Source organism: Lethenteron reissneri, chromosome 33, assembly GCF_015708825.2.
Source record: "Lethenteron reissneri isolate LAM-NWPU_2019-01 chromosome 33, ASM1570882v1, whole genome shotgun sequence".
In the NCBI taxonomy this organism is placed as follows: Eukaryota; Metazoa; Chordata; class Hyperoartia; order Petromyzontiformes; family Petromyzontidae; genus Lethenteron; species Lethenteron reissneri.
This window is the reverse complement of record NC_083811.1, coordinates 7,170,716-7,194,468: the sequence shown is the minus strand read 5'-3', so window position 1 is coordinate 7,194,468 and position 23,753 is coordinate 7,170,716. Positions and strand designations below refer to the sequence as shown.

At 47.4% G+C, this 23,753-nt stretch overlaps 1 protein-coding gene across 1 annotated transcript in view; it reads left to right on the top strand.

The window, feature by feature from the left end:
* The first annotated feature begins 6,054 nt into the window (after nucleotides 1-6,054).
* The window catches only part of LOC133350282 (coiled-coil domain-containing protein 91-like), a 30,884-nt gene continuing 13,185 nt past the window's right edge, over nucleotides 6,055-23,753 (top strand). The window contains exons 1-12 of the mRNA XM_061564464.1: nucleotides 6,055-6,205; nucleotides 8,012-8,062; nucleotides 8,166-8,238; nucleotides 8,545-8,678; nucleotides 9,606-9,896; nucleotides 10,319-10,423; nucleotides 11,001-11,078; nucleotides 12,907-13,014; nucleotides 14,764-14,856; nucleotides 16,090-16,158; nucleotides 17,501-17,677; nucleotides 18,179-18,292. Coding sequence (XP_061420448.1) covers nucleotides 6,173-6,205; nucleotides 8,012-8,062; nucleotides 8,166-8,238; nucleotides 8,545-8,678; nucleotides 9,606-9,896; nucleotides 10,319-10,423; nucleotides 11,001-11,078; nucleotides 12,907-13,014; nucleotides 14,764-14,856; nucleotides 16,090-16,158; nucleotides 17,501-17,677; nucleotides 18,179-18,292 — 1,326 coding nt within the window. The 5' untranslated portion in view covers nucleotides 6,055-6,172. The remainder of the gene's footprint in view (nucleotides 6,206-8,011; nucleotides 8,063-8,165; nucleotides 8,239-8,544; nucleotides 8,679-9,605; nucleotides 9,897-10,318; nucleotides 10,424-11,000; nucleotides 11,079-12,906; nucleotides 13,015-14,763; nucleotides 14,857-16,089; nucleotides 16,159-17,500; nucleotides 17,678-18,178; nucleotides 18,293-23,753) is intronic.

Here is a 23,753-nt window from a genome sequence, read left to right as displayed (position 1 = left end):
TCGACACGTGAGAGTCGCGTCGATGCTGATTTGTACCACGTCCAGAGAGACAAATAATCCTTATATACTGGTGGCCCTCAAACTATATATATAGATGCTTGTGTCATCATTGCCCAATCAAACGCATGTTTTGTGCCGATATCTCATTACGGTAATGTGTTGTGGGCGTCGTGGGGTTGGTGTTGTATGAATGGGCCACCACTTAAAAACAACTTTTCATTAAGCGCCACTGGATAGCGCAGATGGGGCGCTTATTATTATTTTACAGCTCCACTTTTAAGACACCCCCGCCGCTCCCCAACCCCTCCCCTAGCCTTTGTTGTGTTTTGTATAATTCGACTGAATAGTTAATGTCATTATTGCTTCATCGTTTACACATTTCCCGAGCCAAGTGGGACATCACCCGGGGTAATGACGGAGCATCGGGTGGAGCCGATTTGCGCAGCGGTTGAGCGCGCTGAGCCGTGAACCCAGCAACGCGAGAGTTCGATTAGCGGCCAAGGCTTCCATTGGTGGTGAGTGACATCTGAACCGCCGCCACGCAGTGTGGGTTGTAGGGGTCACTTGACGATACTTCACCACGCTGGTCAGTACGGATTTGTGAAGGCGGGAGGGGAGGGAGGGGGGCATAGACGCGGGAGCATAGAAGTACGTTCAACATTTTGGATTTTTCTGGAAAATACTCTTCTCTGCTGCTCGTAACGCAGCCCAGCAGCATCCCTATAACACATTATGCACTAACCATGTACAACCTGCTTAGCTTCCGAGATCTGACGAGATCACGGGCACTCCGGGGTAGTTTGGCCACAGGATGATCATTAACATCATCCTCAACTATCCGCTGCTGGATGAAGGCCTCCCCATGTCATCGCCATCTCCCACGGTCCCGTGACGCCACCGATCCATCTCGCTTCTTCGTGTGAGCTGATCTCAGATTTGAAGCTTTCGTGACTGCAATGATTCATACTCTTAGTTCTTTCGGTAAAGTCACGTAGGTAAAAAATTGAAATTAATAAAAATAAAAAATAAAAATCACGATGTTTCGGAGGCAACACAAGTCTCCGTCATCAGGTGGGACCGTCACAGCCAGATTTGCTGCATCAAGTGAGGCAAGGGCTTACATCTTGAATCCTTGCCTCACTTGATGCAGCAAATCTGGCTGTGACGGTCCCACCTGATGACGGAGACTTGTGTTGCCTCCGAAACGTCGCGATTTTTATTGTTTTATTTTTATTAATTTCATTTTTTACCTACATGATGACTTTACCGAAAGAACTAAGAGTATGAGTTGATTTCGTCTCTTCATCTCCAGACCTTCGAGAGCACAAGTGAGCGGGGAGAAAACGGCAGCATCCGGAGAAAGCCTGCACGTGTGCGCGTAACAGCGCTCAGCTCTCCGCAGAGACAGATTCAATGAACCGACTCGATCGAGCGAGTGAACCAAATCTGTCTGTGGAGCGCACGCATTTTCTGTGCTGCCACCTCCAAGCACCTCGCAGCGATACTCCTATAGCACCTGGCAAGCACTGGTGGTCACCCGTGCCAAGCATCAATATAACCTCTTGTGCGACCTCACGGCCAAGTCTGCACGGAGAGGAACAAACTCAGGCTCGATGATAATCGTCATTGCAACTTGTAATGCGAATAGCAACAGTCAACAATTGCCAAGTCTCTGCGTTATCGGGAAATTAATGAGTAGAAACCGGGATTCCCGGATACAATTGACGCGTGCGAGAGGGAAACGCTCTATCCCACGCAGACGGGACGAGTGGAGTCCACTCTACCCGCCCTTCTCCTGGAAAGCCAGGGCATGGCACCTCGACACCCACGGGGAGGGAATTTCACAACGCTCGTGTGCTCCACCACCAAACCCTTGGCTCCACGGTGCCATACCAGTGCAGTATAACACAATTCGTACGACGAATTGTGTCACACTGCCCTCTGCTGCCCACCACGTGGCATCGCAAAGTTGATGCAGACACATACACGGGGGTCGCCCATCAGAGCACACTAATTCCAGGCTCAAACCGGCTGAGCTTCTGAGATCTGACGGGATGGCTGCTGCATGATGCCGAGTGTGCAGAGTCGGAGGTGATTCATGAAACGTCCTCCGATGTTTCAAATGGATTGCGAGTCCAGGGTGCTAGCAATTGACACATGAATTCACCACGCCCGTGGTATCACCTGGATCTCTGGGGGAGCGAGTTGATGGTGACGGCGCTTTTGTTTCAAGCGACTGGATAACACAAAAGCAACAAATATTAAATTGGGGTTGTAACTTAAGACGAATTTATCATAACTGTAAGAAAAAGTATGATTTCACTGACATACGTAAAACACTCTTTGCAACACATATAAAGGTGTTTCCAACCTGAGCGGTGGCGCTGTGGTTAGCACACTGCACTTTGAACCCGGCCCCTTGAATTAGATTTCCGTTCAAGTGATCCCACCACTTTACCCAACCGGCTCTGACCATCGTGGTGAAGTATGGTCAAACAACCCCCATCACCGCCACGGCGTGGGGAGGTCTTCATCGAGCAGTCGAATGACAAAAGGTGCCAGCCACTATTATGAATGTATATGTACGGTATACTGCACAAACGTTGTTCTCAGGCGGTCTCTCATAAAAGGGGACCATAGTGCCATAGATTGATGTGCTCCTGGAATAGTGGTACTCGCTTCACTCGAATGAAAACACTACAACAGCACGCGTGCTTACACAGGTGCGATCATCTGTACACACGTCCCCGGCCTCACAACCTCTGCTGTTTACACAGAAGAGTTGAAACGCAAAAAAATAGAACCGACAGATTTCTTCGTGCACTCTGCTGCGTGTCTGGATAGCATGGCACGCATCCGCGCTCGTGTATATTTATATAAGAGCCGAGCCGCCGGGCAACGTTCAGGCGACGTTTATTATTATTATTGTGCATGCTTTCGAGACATTTTTTCGTAACAAAAAAAAACCCGGAGTGCCTTGTTGAACTTGCGTCGTTTTAATTAATCGTCCGCGGTCCACCACCATTATCATTTCAACTTATAACGCGCACAGTATTCACTCATTCTCGAAGGCAGAAAACGACTCAGAAAGCGCGTGGAAGAACCACAGATAAGTGGAGAGGCGAGCCACGCGATGAGCCGGCGCCAACAACTCGCCAAGCTCTGCGGTCCTCTATATATGAAGGTGTTATCGGCCAATTAATGAGCGTTGACATGTGAGAGGAAACCTGATCACCTGGAGAAAACCCACGCGTGCGAGGGGGAAACACTCTATCCCATTCAGACGAACAGGTAGAGTCCACATTTTGTAATGAATCGCATTATCTTGACGAGCCAGGGTATATAGCACGTCGAACACTAACCATCGCCCCCACAGTCGTGGATTACAAACATGCATTGCCACCAACGCCGGCTGATAATCGTCATCGTGAGAGCAGGATAGCGACTCAAACTGTAGTTATATGTGAAAGACTGGACATTTTGATGTGTAGCTGTGTCATTTGATATTAAAATTTGCAAGAAGTCATGCTTTTTCAATTATGTCTCATGCGGTTATTGTTGTACAATGTCCATCCTTCCATTTCATCATCCATTTTTTGCAATGAAACTGATATTATTTTTCTGTTTTTCACGGTTCTTTGTTTTCCTCTTAAATCTAAATGAGCTCCCAACTGGTTGAATAAAGGGCCTTCCGAAACACAATCTTCACACATGCAATGAACCACGTGGTTGATCTATATGAAGTCACGTGGCTCAATGAGCCAACTGCAGCAACGATCTCCATTGCAAAAGGGTTCGTGAACCTGTGGGATCTCACTCGGTTAAAGGACATCAATTACAAACATACTGTAATCGATGGCAAAAAAATTGAACACGTCCAAGAGGCCAAAGGAGATGAAGCGATGAATTCAGTTTCCGTGCGGGCGCTCGGTGCATTGTTACATTGCAGGATCGTTTGAGGTGGTAGTGGATTAGGGAAACCTTTATCCAGCAGTGGCTTCACGATGGCTAATGATGGTGAGACATGAGACGTTTCCCACAAAATGTTCATAGGCGTGTTTCCAAAATCCAACTTGGAAGGCCCTTGTACAAAAAATGATCACGAATGTAAAATGGATATCACGTGGTTATACAATGATGCGATGTAACAATGAAACAATATGGTCAAGAGGTCCAGGTGGCTCTATAATCCAACAGAAATCCATGACTCCATAGCAGATGGGATTGTGGATCTCGGAGGAAGGACCGTGAGAGGCCTTCCTCCGGCAGTCGGTTGATCATGGCTGCTGACGATGAATGATATCAACGTATAAAAAAGTATCAAACATCTTTGAATCAACGTGGTTATGTGATCCAACAGAAAGGCAGTTATTTCTTGTGAAATAAATCTTGAACCAAAATTTGAAACTCAGCAGCAGTGGCGATGATTCCTAAGGCACAATCAAAAGAGGGACAACCAGGTTGGGGGGGGGGGGGGGTGGGGGAGCCACCTGATATTAGAGGAAGGCCCTAAGTTTTACTGCGTCAGTCTAAAACTTAAAAAGTGAGGGACAAAGAGCAGAGCTTGGAGCACGTGTCCACTGTTCAACTGATACGGGGTATGGTAGAAAGAATATATTGCGAGGTGCCATGACATCAACAACAGCTTTGGTCGTGATGACCTTTTGACCTTGAATGGAGGTACACGGCCCCATCATCCCTGTATTGAATTGCAAGCGTTTAATGGAAGATGCGAGCCACTTATATCGTAGACACCACACCTAGGTTGTGTATCGAAGTGTCCGACGAATGTGAAGCTTAGTAAATGAGAGCAGAGCTAAACGTGACGATCAGCCGAGTCAATTTGGCAGTCAAACAAAGTCACTCTCATAATTATCATACTTCACTGCGAGTGATGTATCTACAGAGTGAGGTGACGGGAGAGGTAGCAGCAGAGTGCGTGGAGAGATAGTAGAGCGAGATGAGGTAGACTGGAGCGGACCTACTGAGACTCTTGAGAGAGATCTTGACATTTATCCGGGATTGGATTGGAAGCCAGTGGATGGATTGGAAGTGTGGGTGTGATGTAGTCTCATTTACCAGGCGCGCTTGCATCTGTAAATCACACATGGTTAAGTGAAGGGCATCGATACCTGCATACATCACATCGACTTCTGCTTAAATTTCATGCAGACGTAGTTAATAAAGGGCTCCAACGCTTTGTTAAATAAGACATTCCAACACGTGCCTGACTTACGGACATCGACGAATGGTCAAATAAAAGACACGCGGCTGAATAAAACACACGACGCTTGGTTAAATAAACGGCACGAATGCCTCCATTAACATTAGCCAAGAACATCAGCGCCTTATTAAACACAATACACGAACGCGTGGTTGAATGAAGGTCACTGGAGACACCCAGAGCCGTTTCCTAGGCTATTGCGAATCGGGGGGGCGAACGTCCCGGGCCCCGCGCTTTGTGTGTGTGGGGGGCCGGCGCTTCAATGCGCTTCGACGTCTCGATGTGAATTGTGACACGTTCGCTTTAGTTCGAAGGCGGCGTCGATTGAACGGAGTGGGGGGGACCCTACACAGTGGGATGCGACCAGAGGCGTAGCTAGGGGGGGGGGCAGGGGGGTGCATATGTCCCCGGGCGCCAAGGTAAAGGGGCGCCAAAATGAGGCTTACAACGTTACAGCCTGAAACTACTGCACAAATCTACACCTCAACCTAAAAGTTGATATATATTCTGCCACACACAGCCTACATGTCATGTAATTACATTTTGGTATGTGATTAAACGGGGGGGGGGGGGGGCGCCAATTTTATAGTTCGTCTCCGGGCGCAAAATATCCTAGCTACGCCACTGGATGCGACCACCCTGCTGACACCCCCCCCCCATCTCCACATTAAACAAGAGACGCGAGGAAACCGACAACTCAAAATCTCCGCGAGCACGTGGTCGAACAAAGGAGGAGAGATCGTCACGGCAACGCCACCACGTGGGGGGGGGGGGGGGTGCCACGTGACTGCTGGCGGGAATCAGCTGGCGGTCACGTGACTCGCCGCCCTCGCGAGTGAGTGGTGGTGGCGGTGGTGGCGGCGTCGCTTTCACGTCTCTGCTTCGGTGGTGGTGGTGGTGGACGTCGCAGCAACAACAACAACAACAACAAAAACTCCCCTCCTTGCCATGTCCCACCCATGGGCCGCTGGTGGCGGCCAGGTGAGCTTCGGCGACGTCTCGCCGCCTGCGCGAGCCGCGCGTCGTTGTCCGCACCCGGCAGAGCTGTAGGCCGCGCACTCGCGGTACCGTCCCTCGGATAGAAGTCCCCGCCGGGGAAGGCGTCACTTCTCCCGGCACCTGCCTCACCCCCACCCGGGCTCGGGTCGGCCTCGGCCTTGGACGCGTTGTCGGCTGCGAGGGTTGCTGGAGATGTGGGGTCGCCCCCAGGGTCCCGATTGCGGTGACCCTCGAGGCATTGAGGTGGCGTCGTTGCTGGGGAGGGAGGGAGGGAGGGAAGACGAAGGGGGTTCAACAATGGCCATGTCAGAAGAGCTGAGCCCGTGCAGCTGATGAGAAGGGGGGGAGTCTTCTGTATACATTCCGGTTTCATCTGCCGCAGTGGTTAAACGGGTGGCTTTTTGAGACAGTAGTCTCAGCACGTTTGGCAATGACTGCACAAGGAGGAGGAGGGGAGGGGGGTATTTACGTTGAATTCGGGACCGCACGTGGTTTCTAACGAGAAGTCGGGTTCGGTTGGACACGCGTTGTCGTTTGCGCCTTCACAGCGAGGCACGCGTGAGGAGGTGCGTGGTGTGAGCGTGCGGCCAACACCACCAGGTTGACGATTATCTGAGTCGGTCCTGGGTCTCCTCCTAGGTCGACACGGCCTCAAATGAGCACCTGATGCGGTGTGGAGTAAACATCGCCACGAGGGAGGGAAGGCGGCCGGGCGTGGTGCTGGGCACCCACCCCCTCGTGTGCCGTGGTGCTCACTAACAGCACTTGCCCCAACAGTTTGTTAAGGCTATTATTGGGGGAGATCTTTGTTGGTGTGATGATGATGATGATGATACGGATGCTTTGTGTGGATAAAAAGTAAGTTGAAGGGGGACATCGCTGATACGGGGTGATATTACACGGCCTTTTTGTCACAGTTTGTTGTTGACATTCATATTGTTGTCATGACGCCGATAGGACATTTGTAAAACATCGGAGAAAAAACGAAACATGTTTAGAGCCATTCTCCATCCTACCTGCGCTGCCGCTGTTGCTGATGAGGAGCCCACTGTTAAACAGGCTTTTGCACTTTGGTAACAATAATTATTATAATGCAGCAAAGCCTCAACAGTCTCAATTCTACATTATTTCCCAGGACTATTCCACATTGGGTTATTTGCCCATCTAAAGGTGTGTTTGCCACGTGGGAATAAACCGGAGGGGGAAAAAAAACCTCATGTACAGGGCTATAACACTTACAGTTTTGCACAGACGGGTTCATGAACCCACGTGTTATTCAGCCATCTGCTGAGCATTTCACAGCCGAGTAAATTGGAAGTTTCACAAATCTGTGTAAACCATCAAACATTGCCTTCAGAGTGATTGATTAAATTGTGTGTGCTCAACCATGCCTGGCTAATGATCAGAATCAAGGGCACGTTTATGCGGCTTCTTAACTGTCATATGTAGAATATCTGTTTTTGTGTGAAGTGGTGAAGGTGCGAAAGAAGTCAACATACATGCAAGGTGTGGGAGAGGGGAGGTGGGTCAGTTGTGGAAGTTTGCTCATGGAATCTGATACGTGGGGGCCTCAGAGCATTTAGCCAAAGGCCCCCCAACATCTTTTCAATGGCCCTGTATTCTACCATGCTGCTTATGTGTTCAGGTAGAAAGTCTCATTTCATGAGGATCTACATCTTCCAAGTTGACAAGGTGGATCGCAAGAACCGTTAGTCATCAACTGAATATCACCCTGACGTGGTCCGCTCTGAGTACCAACTAAAGCACCGGTACATCTTGTATTCACAGGCACGTGGTAATGGGGATGACGAGTCTGGTGATGAATTTGGCGGCTTCGAGGTAAGATCCTTAACTTGTACAGATCAATGTATGAGCATATTTACGCGCACACGGATGGATGACACTGCTCACGGTGCCGTGCGTGATGTGTGCTGTACGTTAGACGGCGGACCCTCTGCCTGATGGGGGGGTTCCGGTTCCTTCTGCGGCCATTCCTTGGGCAGCCTTTCCCGTGGGTAAGAAGCACACGCGCTTATATGTACCTACGTATCTGCGCCTCCAATTAGCACGGTTGGCTACGTACGGTGCGAAAGCAATTCAACAAACATACTTGTTTCCCTCATTGGTAATTGGCTATGTATGGTGTGAAAGAAGTTCAACTTGCGTATGTATATACGTATGTACGTTGAACTTCTTTCGCACCATACGTAGCCAACCGTGCACTAAGGAGATTGAGAAATTGGGAATGTTTGAATGCAGTTTCAAATCATTGAAACGTGTAGAATGTTTTGGAAGGCCTGATCTGTGTCCCCTTGGTTTAGGCATGCCTCCAAGCGCCACCCCAGACATCCTGCTGGACCAGTCTTCCTCGCCGCCTTTGGGACCCCTTCCCGATGCCGCGGCTTCAAGCATCGGCTCTCAAGCAGGCTTGTCTGACCTGCACTCCTCCCTGCCAGTGAGCAGCTTCCTAACCCAGTGGGATTACACCAGTTTTTTATTCTTTAGTCCTCTGCCCTTTCGCAGATCCTCGGCAGAAACTCCCTCCACCCTGTCTGAAATATGAATCCTCCGTTCCTTCAAGTTGTCAAACATAATCTTTCTATTTCTGCCTCTCAACTTCTTTTTTCCCAACGTCTGTCCTTTCAGAACTTCCTTCACCTCTGAGAAACCGGTTATGGCTCGCAAATAAAATCGCCTTTGGTTTCATGTTATCGCTTTTCTCATCACAGAAGTTAATTCGCCTACATGGTTTGTAAACCGATGTGCTGTGTTTGTGCTTCCTGTTGGTGTGTTCAAGCATGATCCTTGCCTCCATGCATCCTTGTATTGTTTGTAGCCATGCTCCTTGCTCCGCACATTTAAAGACATTCTACAAATATAACATCAGTCATCTTGTGAACCTGAAATTTTCGCATGATTCAGTAAACCATATGAGTAAACCTGCTTTGTATGGACATTATATATCGTAACATTTTGCCTCATTGAGAATGGCTACAATTACTGAACTTCGAATAAGGTAAGAAAATTGATATTCAGTGTGGTATTGTGCCACAATCAACAGATAACTAATACATTTACAGTGTATATATTTATGTTATATATTATGGGATTGAGCGGTGTCACACTGCCGACTTGATTACGATTCCCGGTAACGACTAATATTATTGACAAACGATATCTGAACTGGTCCTGGGGCACCCACTCCACATCAGAAACTCGCACTAACCAACGCAAAGAAATATGATCAAACAACTCCAATGACCGATCCCTCTATCCAAAAGATGATTGACAAAGGCCCGTAAAACAAATATATACGGCTCTCTGATGGCGGCCTCTTTTTGTTTGTGATCGTTAAGGCCTAAAATGATATTGTTCACCAAAGGCTTCTGTGAGCTCTTCTGGAGCGTCTGGCCCTGCCAGTCCACCCGCAACCTCCCCACCGGACGCCATCATCAACGCAGCGGCCGTGCCAGGGCAGCAGCAGCGGCGGCAATCGGTGGAGGTGGACGCCGCCACTGCCGCCAATGCCGCCAATGCCGCCACTGCCGCCACTGCCGCCACTGCTGCTGCTTCCACGGAAGAGGTGACACCACCGCCGGTGTCGGTGGGGCAGTTCGAGGCTCTGCTCGCCAAACTCAGTCTGGCGGAGCAGGAGAAGCACCGAACACAACAGGTTCGTTCGGCCGACACGAACATCAATAATGCAACGCAATACGATACAAATTTGGATTTTTAAAGTGTTTAAATATGACCGAGTCTGAAGGCGCTGTTGTCCGAGTGTGGTGACACGCACGTTTGGATAACGGGAAGGCATTTGCCACATGTCACTGAACCGCTGGATCAGTTTTCAAGAAGACTGATGATCTCACAAATTTACTTGACAATTTTCGCGGGAAGTTGCAGAAGATCTATGTTAAAGTTTCTTGAAGGACATTCATAAGAGAAGGCAATTGATATACGTCTGTTTAGAGCCAATCGCTCAACAAATTTAGCTCTTACTAAATATTAAGGCAACAAATTAACGTTCTACAACAGCCATGCATATCCACCTGCTTAATTATTATTGTGAATGAAGGGAGCGACTTGCACCCGCAGGTGTTGGAGGGCTTGCTGACGAGCAACGTGGGGCTGGAGCGACGTCTCGCTGATGCCGAGGCGAATGCGGCAGCCGACCATCGTGTCCACTATGCGGAGATGCAGGTCTTGCAGGCCACCCCGCCGACACCGGCTCACCGCTTTTTTGTCCTCAACCTGACACTTCTTTCGCACTGTACGCAGCCAACTATGCTCATCAGAGGTGTGGGGAGGTACAGCAAACTGACACAAAAAGCAGTTCAATCACACTTCATATCTCAGTGTTGTAGCGTGCGTGAGTTTGGGCTGTGTCTGTATCCTCTATAGATTCTTCCGAACAGCACTTACCCCACCAGTCTGTTGAAGGCTATATGGGGGATCTTTTTTTTATGGCCTCCACTTTGAAACCTGGGGAACCCAGTTCGATTTTCGACCACGGCTAACATCAGTGGTGAATATCTGAACCAGTTCCTGGCCTCCCCTAGGTCGACTCAGGCTTAAAGAAGTATCTGGTGTGATGTGTAAACATTGCTATTGGGGATACCAAGGCAGTCTAGCGTGATGCTGGCCACACCGCACACTGTGCACCTTGCCGGCATTGCCAACATGGCTTGCTTCAACAGTTGGTTAAAGGCTAAAGGCGGATCTTTGTCTTGGTACGTGTGCGGGTGTTTGGGTGTTGTGGGTGTGTGTCCATTCGCAGGAGAAGCACCAGAAGGAATTGGAGGAGCTCAGGACGGCTGGGCACGAGGCACTTGCCATCATTGTGGAGGAGTACAAGGTGTGTGTACTATTACTGCAGCCATTGCTTAAGACGTATCTTTGTTTTATTTTGTATGTCGTCCATTCTAAACAAAGGCAACTGGTGTGTGTATATATAAGAGCCTTTGTTTATCCAGGGAAGGCTCACTGAGTCTCAAGAGGTTCACATTGAGGAGGATCCTGCATTGGGATGTTTGGCCAGTGCAATTATTGAGTGTTTGGCTTGTAGGAGAAAACCACAGTACCCAGAGAAAACCCATATGCATGAGCGGATACAACTCAGAGCGCCCACTATTTTAGATTCAAGAATCCAATCCTGCACCTTCCTCTCATGCTTACCCCCACAATCCAAGCCTACAACACTTGGTAATCCGAAGTAGGTCGCGATCCATGTACTAACTAGGCGCAGCCCTGCTTAGTTTCCGAGAACTAACGCGATCGGGAGCATTCCGTGAGATTTGTTCACGTGTGATTTCGGTCATATGTGACTAAAACCATTAATCTAAATCCATATTTAGAAAGGTAGGTTTTACTTTTGGGCCACAATTGTTGTGTTAAAAGATCTTACATAATTTCATTAAAAAATTAAGGCGGCAAGTCACAAATATCATGATTAAGGTACAAACATATCTGAATTAAAGGCTTCCAAGCCATCTTCATTTGAACGTTTTTAAAGTTATTTACATCACTGCGCTGCCCAAGAAAGGTCTACTGTCGATAACAAAAACAGTTGTCTTATTAAAAATGCAAGGTTCGTCAAACTCTTTGAGACCCGTCGGTCTTGACGATGTTGAAACTTCATAGAGCTGTTCAAGGCTGTCTTTGCCCCCCTGTCCCTGGAAGCCAGGCATTCTGGGTAAAGTTCATCACCCCAAGTGAGGGGCTGAGTCAACTATCTGTAAATGTCACAGTAGCGCACAGCTCTCCCGTCAGGGGCTACGCAGATAATAAACAGCAGAGGTACCACGAGATAATAAACAGCAGAGGTACCACGAGAGTGCACCTGATGCAACTTGTTTACGTGAGCGGGAGGCCGTTTTTGCGTGGGACCACATGTTGCAAGTGACGGTGAAATGTTTTGTCATCGGATTGTCAGCAGTGTGGCTGGCAGGCGCACAGGGCTACGGATTGGGTTACAAAGCATGGCAAGCATCCATATACGTTATGTTTGTTCGCCTTTGTGCCATGTTCAGAGGCCTGGGTAGACCTCGCTAGATGCTGAAATTGGTTAAACTGGAACAAACCATGGGGTGCATTGTCTCTCAGGTTCCCCAAGTTGTGGTTTATTGACTGTTTGCTATGGCGGTGTAAAGTCGTGGCTGGTATATGTATGTTCCGGTTTCAGCATCTCTGTTCGATTCTCACTCCTGAATTGAATCCACATGAGTTGACTCCACCTATACAAAATGCCAAGGCAGGAGCTCTGCTAGATTGACTTGGTATGAAGGATATGAATGTAAGCACTGGAGAAGGAATAAAGGTGCAGTGCAGGCTTTGTTCATACAACATCAGCACATCAGCGGTATTCTTTTGCACCGTCTTTCATATCCGTCCACACTGGTGGTATTTCATTTGGACAGCTGTGTGTGTGTGTGACTTTTTAACTTGACACGAATGCATGTTTAGCTCGCGTAATTTACGGGGCACTGATTTAATGTTGTTATTTTAAAATTAAACTTTGCTTGCCCCGCGTCTGTACTGATAGGGACCATTACGCTGCGTCTCTAAGACAATTACCTAATTGGGAACCCGCTCCTGGTTAGCTCGGATTGCATAAGCAATTTTATTTTTTCCCCCCCCCGTGGTGTGCATTGTTCCGCGTGCGTCCGGGCAATGTTCGGTGACAGGCCTTGAGCGTGTCAGCGGTGCAGGAGGCCAACGAGGCCGGCGAGAGGAACGTTCGCTCCGCGTTGGAGACCCAGGTCCAGGCGTGCCAGGAGCTCATGTCCGCACAGGTCGGCCTCCCGCTGATCACGCCAAGACTGCCCTATTCTCAGCTGGGAGCGATTTAGTCAATCGCTGACAACATTTCATTTTGCGACGCGCTTGCTGAATTTGGAAACGAATCGCCTCTTACCCATTGATTCAATGAATGTTGGTGATTTCAGTTGACCTTCTTGTTTTAACACATTGTAGTGATGGTTAGTGCCTCTAGTGGCTGCAGGGGTGATATGAACCCATGTATACATAACAGTTATAATAATCTGCAGCTCTTTACTCATCCGCTGGTGAATTTAAACCTCCACCACACCCGTCATGGAGATTGTTTGACCATACCTCACCACCTGGGCTTTCCAGGGCTGCTTCAGATATCACTCACCAGCATCACCAGCCGTGGCCAGGAAGTAAACATTCGTCACCGAGTTTCTAGCACGCTGTATGTATGCATGTTGAATTTCTTTCGCACCGTACGTAGCTAACTGTTCTACTATGAGACCTCCTTTACCAGTGGCAAAATATAGTAGTAGGTTTTTACCCTTTAAACTGGTACAAAACTGACACCGTTTGCATGATGCCTTGTATAAAGGTGTCAGTTTTGTACCAGTTTAAAGGGTAAAAACCTACTACAATCATGATGCCTTGTATAAAGGTGTCAGTTTTGTACCAGTTTAAAGGGTAAAAACCTACTACCAACTGTTCTAATCGGAGGTGCGGGGGAAGGACAACAAACTACGCTAAACTGCCCTACAACGTATCCGAATATAAAATTACGGAACCTTCATTTTGTGATGCATGTGTTGTGGGTTCACAAATGTATTTTAATTGATGAGTTAATATATAATGCGACCCCTATTGCAAATACAAATAATTAGTTGACTGTTGAAATGGTTGGGATTTTCTCATCCAAGTTTTTTTTTCTGCACAGAAATATATTGTGCGATACTTTCTCTGTTTGCACCCTAGGTTGTCACTGCAAATCAGACTTTTGTCTCGATGAGCACTCACTTAATTATATCTAACGTTCATGTCTGCTGCATGTGGAGGGTAGTCATGGTGCAGTGGTTAAGTGCACTGCGCTATGAACCCGACAACCTATGTTTGAAAACCGGCCACGGCTAATATCAGTGGCGAGTGATACTTGAACCGATCCTGGCCACCCATTTCCTTCATCAACCTGCACTGATGTACGTGGTGAAGTATGGTAAAAAACTCACATGACCCTCGCAACATGGCGAGGCCTTCATCCAGCGATAGATTGTCAAGCAGCTGTGATTTATAATTCAGTGCTATATATATGCAAGTGTTACAGGTAAAGTTGGGACAACAGCAGTTATTTAAGCCTCTTTTAAACCATTATCAGAGGGCAGAAACAGTTATTGTGGATCGAAATTTTAATCTAAAGTTATTGTGGAAGTTGGGTTTTGTAAATTATATGAAGTCCAGGCTAAATACAGTGAAAGCAAAGGCAGTGTATCAGCCCAAACTGACAACACTCTCTCCATAGTATTCTTTGAAAATGTTTTGGGTGCTTGGGGTCAAGAGTGGGTCAAAAGCATCGGGTCATATGGATCTATTTCTATTTTGACCGAGCCTTTCTGGTGAGCTGTTGCTGATCAAAATAGGTCTATTTTGTTCGGAAGTCGTAAAATATTAAAAAAGGATTACAACTTGGCCCAGATCTGTTGGTGTCGGTGGCCGTGATAGTCGTCATGGGGGTTGCGTGTTGATCACGGTGGCTGGATTGTGTTTGCGCTGTGTTGCAGCATGAGAGGCTGCGGGCCCTACTGGAGGAGTGCCGCTTGGCGTGTGAGGAGCGAATCGCAGAGGCTCTGCAAGAACAGACTGCACAACACAAGGCAATGCATCCGCAGGCCACTCCCAAACAACAACAAACAACTTATTTCACTCTCGACCACCATGGCATCTATGTGCTTTCGGCTAATAAAGACATATCACCACTGTAGCTTACACAGGTTGTTGCTCTTGTCAAGCACCTGTGAACGCTGGCACGGAACACAATTTAATGTTTTATTGTATATATTTTTTTGTCCTTCCCCTGCTCCTCTAATGAGCACGGTTGGCTACGTACGGTGTGAAAGAAGTTTAGTATACGTTCAAGGAGGTGGTGTAGCCAATACCACGCCTGGCAGCCTTTGTCTCCCCAAGGCTAATCATTGCACATTGCACTAGGTACTCATTTAAGGCTGAGTGAAACTAGGGGAATAACGTTCACAGTGGTTAGTGGCTGTAAATTGGAACGGTGGTGCCGGGTTTGCAGTGCAATGCACTGACTACTACGGTATCGCTTCCCACTTTTAGAGGAGGCTAAATGCACTGTTGGAGGGTCGTGAAGAGTAGACGGGATCTCGGAGTAGATGTCAAAGAGCAGACCCATGGGGTTAACCCTGGGATGTGGTCCAGAAATACCAGAAATACTCGGCACTCTTTTTAGTGTTTGGGTCTGGAAGACCCATTCAGGCAAATAATGTGCTTGCCCATGTAAGCAATGTGACTTGTTGGTTTACATTATATAAGATGTTAAAGGTATTTGTTTAAGGTTATGCTGGAGTCTGTAATTTGTATGCCAAAGGCACCATGCCGGGTCTCTTGAACCTATGGCTGCATCCTAGAGTTCAAGGGCAGTCTTGCACTTGTGGGCCACTGTGTGAGCCAGTGAGATGTTTGTGCATAATTTGGTGAATTGTAAGTTTAATGTCAGGATTTTCTGTCTTCACTGTTTCTACCCAGTATGCAGTCGTGTTTGTATTTGGGTCTGTTATCACGTGTTCAGTTTTGCCGTTGTGTGACCCAAGTCTACCTTCAAGAGACTTTTATTTCTTAGAGACTTAAGTAAAGTAATTGTTCATGCTGCAATACCACAATTAGCAAAACTCACATTCATCAAGAACACAATGCCCCTTTTTCATTGCGCATTTTGAAAATGTGCAATAAAGAAGAGTCATTGCCCAAAATGCCACCGAGAAATGTTTTCTTTTTAGACCACAGTGTTATTGACGAATGTGAGTTTTTTGTTCTTGTTGTTGTTTTCAATTTAATGATTGTGTTATTGTGCTGTGAATGCCTGGCAGGCTGAGGTTGAGAAGTGCCTGGCAGAGGAGGGGCAGAAGAACGCGGAGGCATTAAAAGCGGCGGTGGAGGTGATGGTGGCATTGCATATGATGCTGACGATGGCAACCACAGTCGGAATGTTTATAACTATGAGGTTATTGTGTGGCAATGTCATTGTATATTCTTGGGTCTTTCGGTAAATTCATGTAGATAGGTTCAAAGAAAATAACAAAAAACTACGACGTTTCGATCGCAACACAAGCGATCGTCATCAGGAGAAAAAAAGAGTGGGAAAGCTGCTCTTTTCTCGGACGTAGAACGGGGAACGTAGATTCTTCAGGATGACAACAGCAGCCGGTGCCTCTCAGGGCTCTGGCTTATAAGCTGTGTGGCAGGGCTGGCCCTGCCCCCAGCCACACCTACCTTCGAGAACTCTCAAGGAGGTTCTCCACCTGGACACGTGGTCCCCCAGCCCCCCTTTTGGGGGTCCCCATAGACACCTCCGGTCACGCGTCCTCCAGGTTCAACCAGAGTGCCACGGCCCCCTTGTAACCCCAGTACCGTGCCCGGCACTCTCGCCCTCTATCCTGTAGGGGCTGGCACTGCACGCCGAGCGTGGTGCCATCCGTCACTGTCAGTCAGGGCTCACCGAGCCCCGCTCGGGCCGGTACTGCATCCACCTTCAGTGGTGTCTGCGATGTCAGTACATCGCAGCGCCGTGCCTCTCCCAGGCCGGCTTCACACAGTGACATCCAACGATGTCACTACACATACATAAACATGTATTCTTGAGAGCCTTTTTATTTTACGTTTGGAACTTAACAACGCTTAATGTTCACGTCGGCGAGCCGATGAGTGGCTATCGAAGGGTTCGCATCTGGGTCAGGGTTCCCACAACACTCGGCTACAAACTCCCAGTTTATGAGCATAGACCTGAAGGCCCAAAATGCCAATAATCCAGCAACAAACAGCACTGCACATGGTCTAAATGATGAGACTTAACTTAAAACCAAAAACATAGAGATCGGATAAGACTTAATATGTTTGCTGAATTGAGCCAAGTTCTAAGAGCTTGGGTAAAGAGATGATGGGAGGAAATTCCAAACTGGAGCAGTGCGAGTGAAGAAGCAGAAAGAGAGGCGTAGTGGCCTGCGGTGTGGTGGTTAAACACATCGTGAATGAGATGAGCACAAGGTCTCTTAGAGTAATCAGAATCAGAATATTTATTTATACTGGAGGAATCCGATGAGCTACACAGCTCTGTTTCACAGATGTCCAGTCGGACATCATGGGTGAGGGAATGGACGAGTGAAGTTCACGGGCACAGTAACTTTCGATGGAAGCTATAAAAGAGTGATGATGAGACGACTGACCGCCGGTGAGCGAGCGAGCAAGCGACGGGAGACAATCGGCGATTCTGTGCCACGACAGACCGAGCGGAGGGGGCTGCAGGCCGCCGTGGATGAGGCCGTGGAGCGGGAGCGAGAGCGGAGCAAGGACGTCGAGGAGAGGCTCACGGCCAAGCTGCATGACCTGTTTGCTCAGGAGAAGGGCGTCCTGCACAAGGCTATGCAGGAGGCCGTGCAGGAGGAGAGGGACAGGGGCCAGGTGGGGAGACTGCCTCGTGTGTCCAGACACTGAGCGACTGGCATTTTGTTGAACTGTTTGAATCCGTTGCAGGCTTCTGTTTATGGTGAACAGCAAATCTCTACAATATAATACAATTGACCATTTCATATTTCCATTCACTTGTGTTTGCTATGTTGGTATGTATGACCCATTTCCAACAATAGCTTTTCTCTGGTGACATAAAGATTGTTTTATAGCTTTTGTGTTCCTCATTATGACGAGCTGTCTGTAATTTTCACGTGCAGCTTACATCAAATTCAAACTATATTTTCTCAAACCCAGTGTTCCAAATAGCTTTCATTCAAATAAATTGCACTTACTGTAAAAGGAAAGTTAATTAAAGAAGCACCCATATGCATTGCGGCAGCAGTCGGATGAGTTTGGATGATGGCGTTGACATCGGTGTAGGTGTTGCTGCTGTTAGTGGTATTAATATGGACCCCCGTGGGATTATTGACTGGGGCTTCGTGCCACCCATAGGAAGCCCTGGAGAGGGGATTGCAGGAGGAGCGTGAGAAGAGCACCCAGGCAATGCGGGAGGCCGCAGAGAGGACGCGCGCAGACATGCAGAGCTACCTCCAGGAGCAGAAACGGGTGGGTGTCCATTGCCGTCCATGTCCTCTCTCGCAATACGTCTGCGCGCGATGGCCACGCATGTTTGTATCTTTGTGTCGGTGATTGTGTCTTTGTGTATGGATCTCTTTCTTGTGAATTAGAATCTGTTGTTTCTGTTTGTCTCCCTGTTTCAGTCTACTGTCTACTCTTCACGGCCATCCGGCAGTGCATTTAGCCTCCCCTAAAAGTGGGAAGCGATACCGTAGTAGCCAGCGCATTGCACTGCAAACCCGGCATCACCGGTCCAATTTACAGCCACTAACCTCTGTGAATGTTCTTCCCCTAGGTTCACTCAGCATTAATGAGTACCTAGTGCTGTGTGTAATGATTAGTCTTGGGGAGACAAAGGCTGCCAGGCGTGGTATTGGCTACATCACATCCTTGTATGTATGTATGTTGAACTTATTTCGCACCGTACGTAGCCAACCGTGCTAATCGGCAATGCGTGTGTCTGCCCAAGTCCAAGTGTGTTTATATCGACACATATCTGCCTTTGTGTATTGATCTCCTCCTGTTTGTGATTTGTATACGTGTGTCTTAGTTTGCAAAGCTAGCAATCTATCTTTGTGTTTCCCCCTTTATCTCAGTCTACACACAACTCGGCGATGTATAGCTCAACGTGTAGCTCACCGATTGCTGCCTCGATTCTCTGTGCACGGTTCATTTCGTGCGGGCGTATTGCCCCTGTCTGTGTAAATGCGCACAGTGGGGCGTGCCGCCAACGCTGATCTGCGTAGCCTGGCGCCGCTTAATTGTCGCAATTTTTGTTCCCCGGAGCCGCAGTTTGATGGCAACCAGAGTGTGGTCCACAGCACTCGCTGCTAATAAACACAGAGGACACTTACTCGAACACCAGCGAGATTTAAATAAAACCTCAAATTGCAAACTGTCTTTACATTATTTTAAATAATAAGCAATTACTCGCGTCGTTAAAAAAACGCGTAATGAGCTGTGCTAAAGATACATTTTTTTCCGCCAATTAAATTTATGGCATTTTTTAAAATTTCCCAACCCCTTCTGTAAATCGGTTAATTCAATGATTTGTGTTCGTTTAAAACAAATAGAAAATAAACCGATGAGTGAAAATGCGCACTGGTCCTGCCGCCTGGCCAATTAAATGACCGGATGTGCAGTGGGGGACGATTGTCGGACGTTTGTGTTAATGATGAAGCCATGCACGCGGCGGCTCGTTGCCTGGCTGTGTAACGAGGTCTTAAGCCCTCTTGAACAAATGTCATTCGTGTGGGTGGTAAAGACGAGCTTCTTCTGAATTTTAACCCGCATTTATGACTTGTAAGTTTTTAACGTGAGCATGTGTTGCGTTGTCCGTCTCAAGAGTTTCGGGGCCATGGCTCCCCCACTGCTTCTGTCTGCCTTTCATGACTTGAGTGCTGGCTGATTTATGTCCATTTCTCTCTTAATTTTTCATCTTCTTGTAAGTTCCGTTCATCAGTGATGGTTTTTCTCACGCCACGGTAAAGACCTCAAAATTTTAACTCAAAATTACGTTTTTTTTCCTCTTATTTATCATCCATCCTTACGCAATGAGTAGCACTGGCCACATACAATGTAAGCATTTGATTCTTAAGTTTCAAATTCACATTGTGAAAAGGTGATTTGCCAGGACACTGTTAACTCAAATAGTTTTTCCGACACAGCGAGAATTTGAGACTTAAGAATATTGCGAGTTACCAGAGGGTAAGGCATTCACACAGTCCATCTATTCTTTTCCATAATTTGTTGCTTTGATGCTTCCTAGTTTAATATATAGGGTTCCATGGCTTTCTTTACCACACTCTGCTGTATAAATACAACATGCGAAATCAGCATTCCTGAGCTATGGCTCGTAGACATGCGAGTCATTATTTTGCTTTAATATTAGTTTGGCAGAGTTTGCTGATGTTGATGTGGGCAATCTGAGCTGAAGCTTTAGAGACGGGGTGCATTACAGAGTCTTTACACTTGAACACCGCAGCCCATACATTTCTCGCAATTTTCATTTTTCCCATTGAATTCTCACCGTCTCATTACATCGCTACGCACAACGACTCGGGGACTCGAGCCCAATCGGTCTCCCGGCGTGACCCGGAGCGGCCACCAGCCTCCGACCCCCACATAGTGAGAAACAAACGACGATCCCGAGTGAGAAACGCCGCCCCGTTCGACAATGAGAATGCCCCGACAACCGAGGTGCGTAGCCGAGAGAACAGCGAGCAAACGGATCGTTGGTGATGCCGGAGGTGGGCTTAGGGGGGAGGGAGTGCCGGGGGTGATGGGGGATGGTGCAGGCAGGGAGCATCCAGGTGTTGTCGGGCCACCTGTCTGGCACGCGGTCTCGTGAGCGCATGCGGCTGGTCCGGGCCGAGGGGCCGGGCGCCAGCAGTGATCCCATGCAACTTAATTTACTGCGCCTGTCGCTGGGGATTAGCGGAGCCCCTGCTATGCGGGTCCCCTCGCGCCCTGCGCTAAATATAGACGGCCTTTAGGAGAGGGAGATGCTCAGGGGCATGATTGTTCATTTTGGGGGTGGTGGAGAGGGACTGGGTTTAGGGAGACCGGGGGGACGGGGGGGGGGGTGCGGGGAGTCATACGTGGAGAGAGGGGTCGGGGTGGTGATGAATCACGGCATCTCGACCGGTCCCCTGCATTCCTCTTGTGCTGCGGTGCCCGCGTCCGGCTCTCCTGGTTAGGTCCCGCCGCTCGCTTGGCGGGGCGATTTCGGTGCGGTGGTGTCATCGGGCAAACATGCCCTCCCCCCGCCCCCCACTGGATTACCGCCTCCCCCTGGCTGAGGCAAGCTGCGTATCATGTGCATGAGCGAGGGCCGCGCTACATCACTGTCCTGCCTGTCGGCACGAAGTATTTTTTTTATTGGACTTTATTATCAGATCAAACATTTTGCATGCGGGATGTGTCACGCTGTTTACGTGCGCTCATTGACGCCGCTACAACTCAATGAGAGATGTTGTAGTTTGAACTTTTTTGTTGATCAACCTTAGCTGTGACCGCCACAAAACGCTGCCGTTTTATTTTTTTCAAGCATGGATGCTGCGCAGGGGATTTGCTAGAGGACGTGATAATTTATTTGAGCTGACTCAATACGCACGTGGTGTTTTCACTCCAATGTGTCTCCGCATATGATGACTTATAAATCAACGCACAGATGCTTTCACCTGATAGCAGAAATTAGCATCCGTTTTCAAAACCTTTTTTCAAACGTTGAAAAAATCTTTGACGAGATTTTACAAATGTTAGCAGATGTAAAGTGGTGTTCAATTTAAAACATAAGTTGACATTAAAGGAGAGCAGTAGCCACAACGGTTTGTGCACTGAATTATAAACTTGTCACAGTTGACGTCAGTGGCGAGTATTATCTGAACTGGTTCTTCTCCCCCAGGATATCAACCCTCACCAATCAAAGTGGTGAAGTATGGTTAAAACAACCCCCATGGCCGACACTGCATAGAGAGTCCTTCATTTAGCTGTGCATTAAAAAAAAGATTAGTCAGTATAACACGTAGGCTTTCACGACCACTATCATCCATAATAGAGGTTTTTGGGTTAGATCGCGTTAATATATAAATGTGTCGTTAAAATCTGCCACCACCCAACACAGCCAACTAGTAAGGGTTGTCGCGTAAACAGAACACCGGTGTATTGGAGAGCCAAGCCACAACATTTACAAACTGAGTGCGACGTTTCGCCAGTAATTCTAACTAGCTTCATCAGGTGACAGACAAATCTGGCTGTTTCTAAATGTTGTGGCTTGGCTCTCCACCACACCGGTGTGCTGTACTAGTGACGAATTGGCCACGTTCTGTTTACGTGACAACCCTTACTAGTTGGCTGTGTCGGGTGGTGGCGGGTTTTAACGACACATTTATATAGTTACACAATCTAACCCCAAAAAACCTCTTATGGATTATGAACCGTGTGTATCTGCACTTTTTCAAGCAGACAATTTGGCTCTGTCAATATCACCTTCCATATCAACATTGATAGCAGGAGTCTAATGGTTAAACATTTTCATTCCATAAAAAAAAACTATTTCCAAAAATTGAACACCTTTACTGAGATTCTACGAAGAGTAACAAATGCATGTTTGGAGGTCACAACATTACAACGACAAACAATACAATATACACGATAGGAGTGCAAAGTATAGGAAAGGTAAGAAAATCACTTTAACAAAAATATGCAAATGAAACTTAACAATTTTTGTATTTTACCAGGTAAAGTCCACTGTATTATATAGCTCTTTTTAAGAAGTGACCTGGCCACAAATGATAGCTCAATGAAGTGGCTTATCAGGTGGAAATGTATAGCAGCCAAATACTCTTAAACACATGTTTATGGAGGTAAAAACCGGAGGACCCGGATAAAAATCCGTACCACCACAGGGAGAGCATGAAAATTCCAAATATACATGCGTGAGAGTCGGGATGGAACCCACGACCTCCTGCATACCAGGCGAGGGAGTTAACATCTCGCCACCGTGGCCCCCCCATGGTGATATGGTGACAGCTTGAAGAGGCCTTCATCCCGCAGTGGATAAATCACGGCTAATGATAATGACTTTGACTCTATGTAAAATAATAACCATGTTGTAATATGAAACTATCATGTAAAAAGTTGCTCAGGATATGATAGACATTGAATGGTGAATACAATTCTCACATCCACACCTTTGGCGATGAAGGTTACATGCAATTCACAACAGGGATCAGTGTTCATTTATTTTTTTCTGCAGAATCCACTGTGTTCTCGTGGAATAAACAGCATTTTCTAATTTCACAACGATCAATGTCATTCTAAGGCCATTGATCTCTAAACATAATGAGTTGATAATAGGGTTTTTCCCCTTTTTTCTGGCAACAACACTGAAGCCTTTTTTACAAGGATTCATGTCTGCATTAACCACAATACTTGCAGTCAAAATGCAAACAAAAACACTGATAATATATGCATTGTCCTTGAAACTGATTGGTCCACACCAGAGACAGCTTTCTTTAGAACCTAGTCTCAATTGGTGCCTTTTCGCGTCATCTGGTCTGGCACCAACTGAGACTAGGCTCTAAAGAAAGCTATCTCTGGTGTGGACCAATCAGTTTCAAGGACAATGCATATATTATCAGTGTTTTGTGTTTGAATTTTTACTGCAAGTATTGTGGTTAATGCAGACATGAATCCTTGTAAAAAAAAAGGTTTCAGTGTTGTTGCCAGAAAAAAAAGGGAAAAACCCTATTATTATATTTTGGTACTGGCAAAGGAGGTCCAATGACATAATGGGCTGCTTATAACCTTGCAGAGCTGTCATGTAAAGGAATGCTATGTAATAGCTTCATCACTTGACCATTGGTTTTCCCTCGAGAATCTCCACTGAAGACTCCATGCTTCAGAGCCAATACTGAATAAGCTTCCAAGTGGACTCTTATTCATT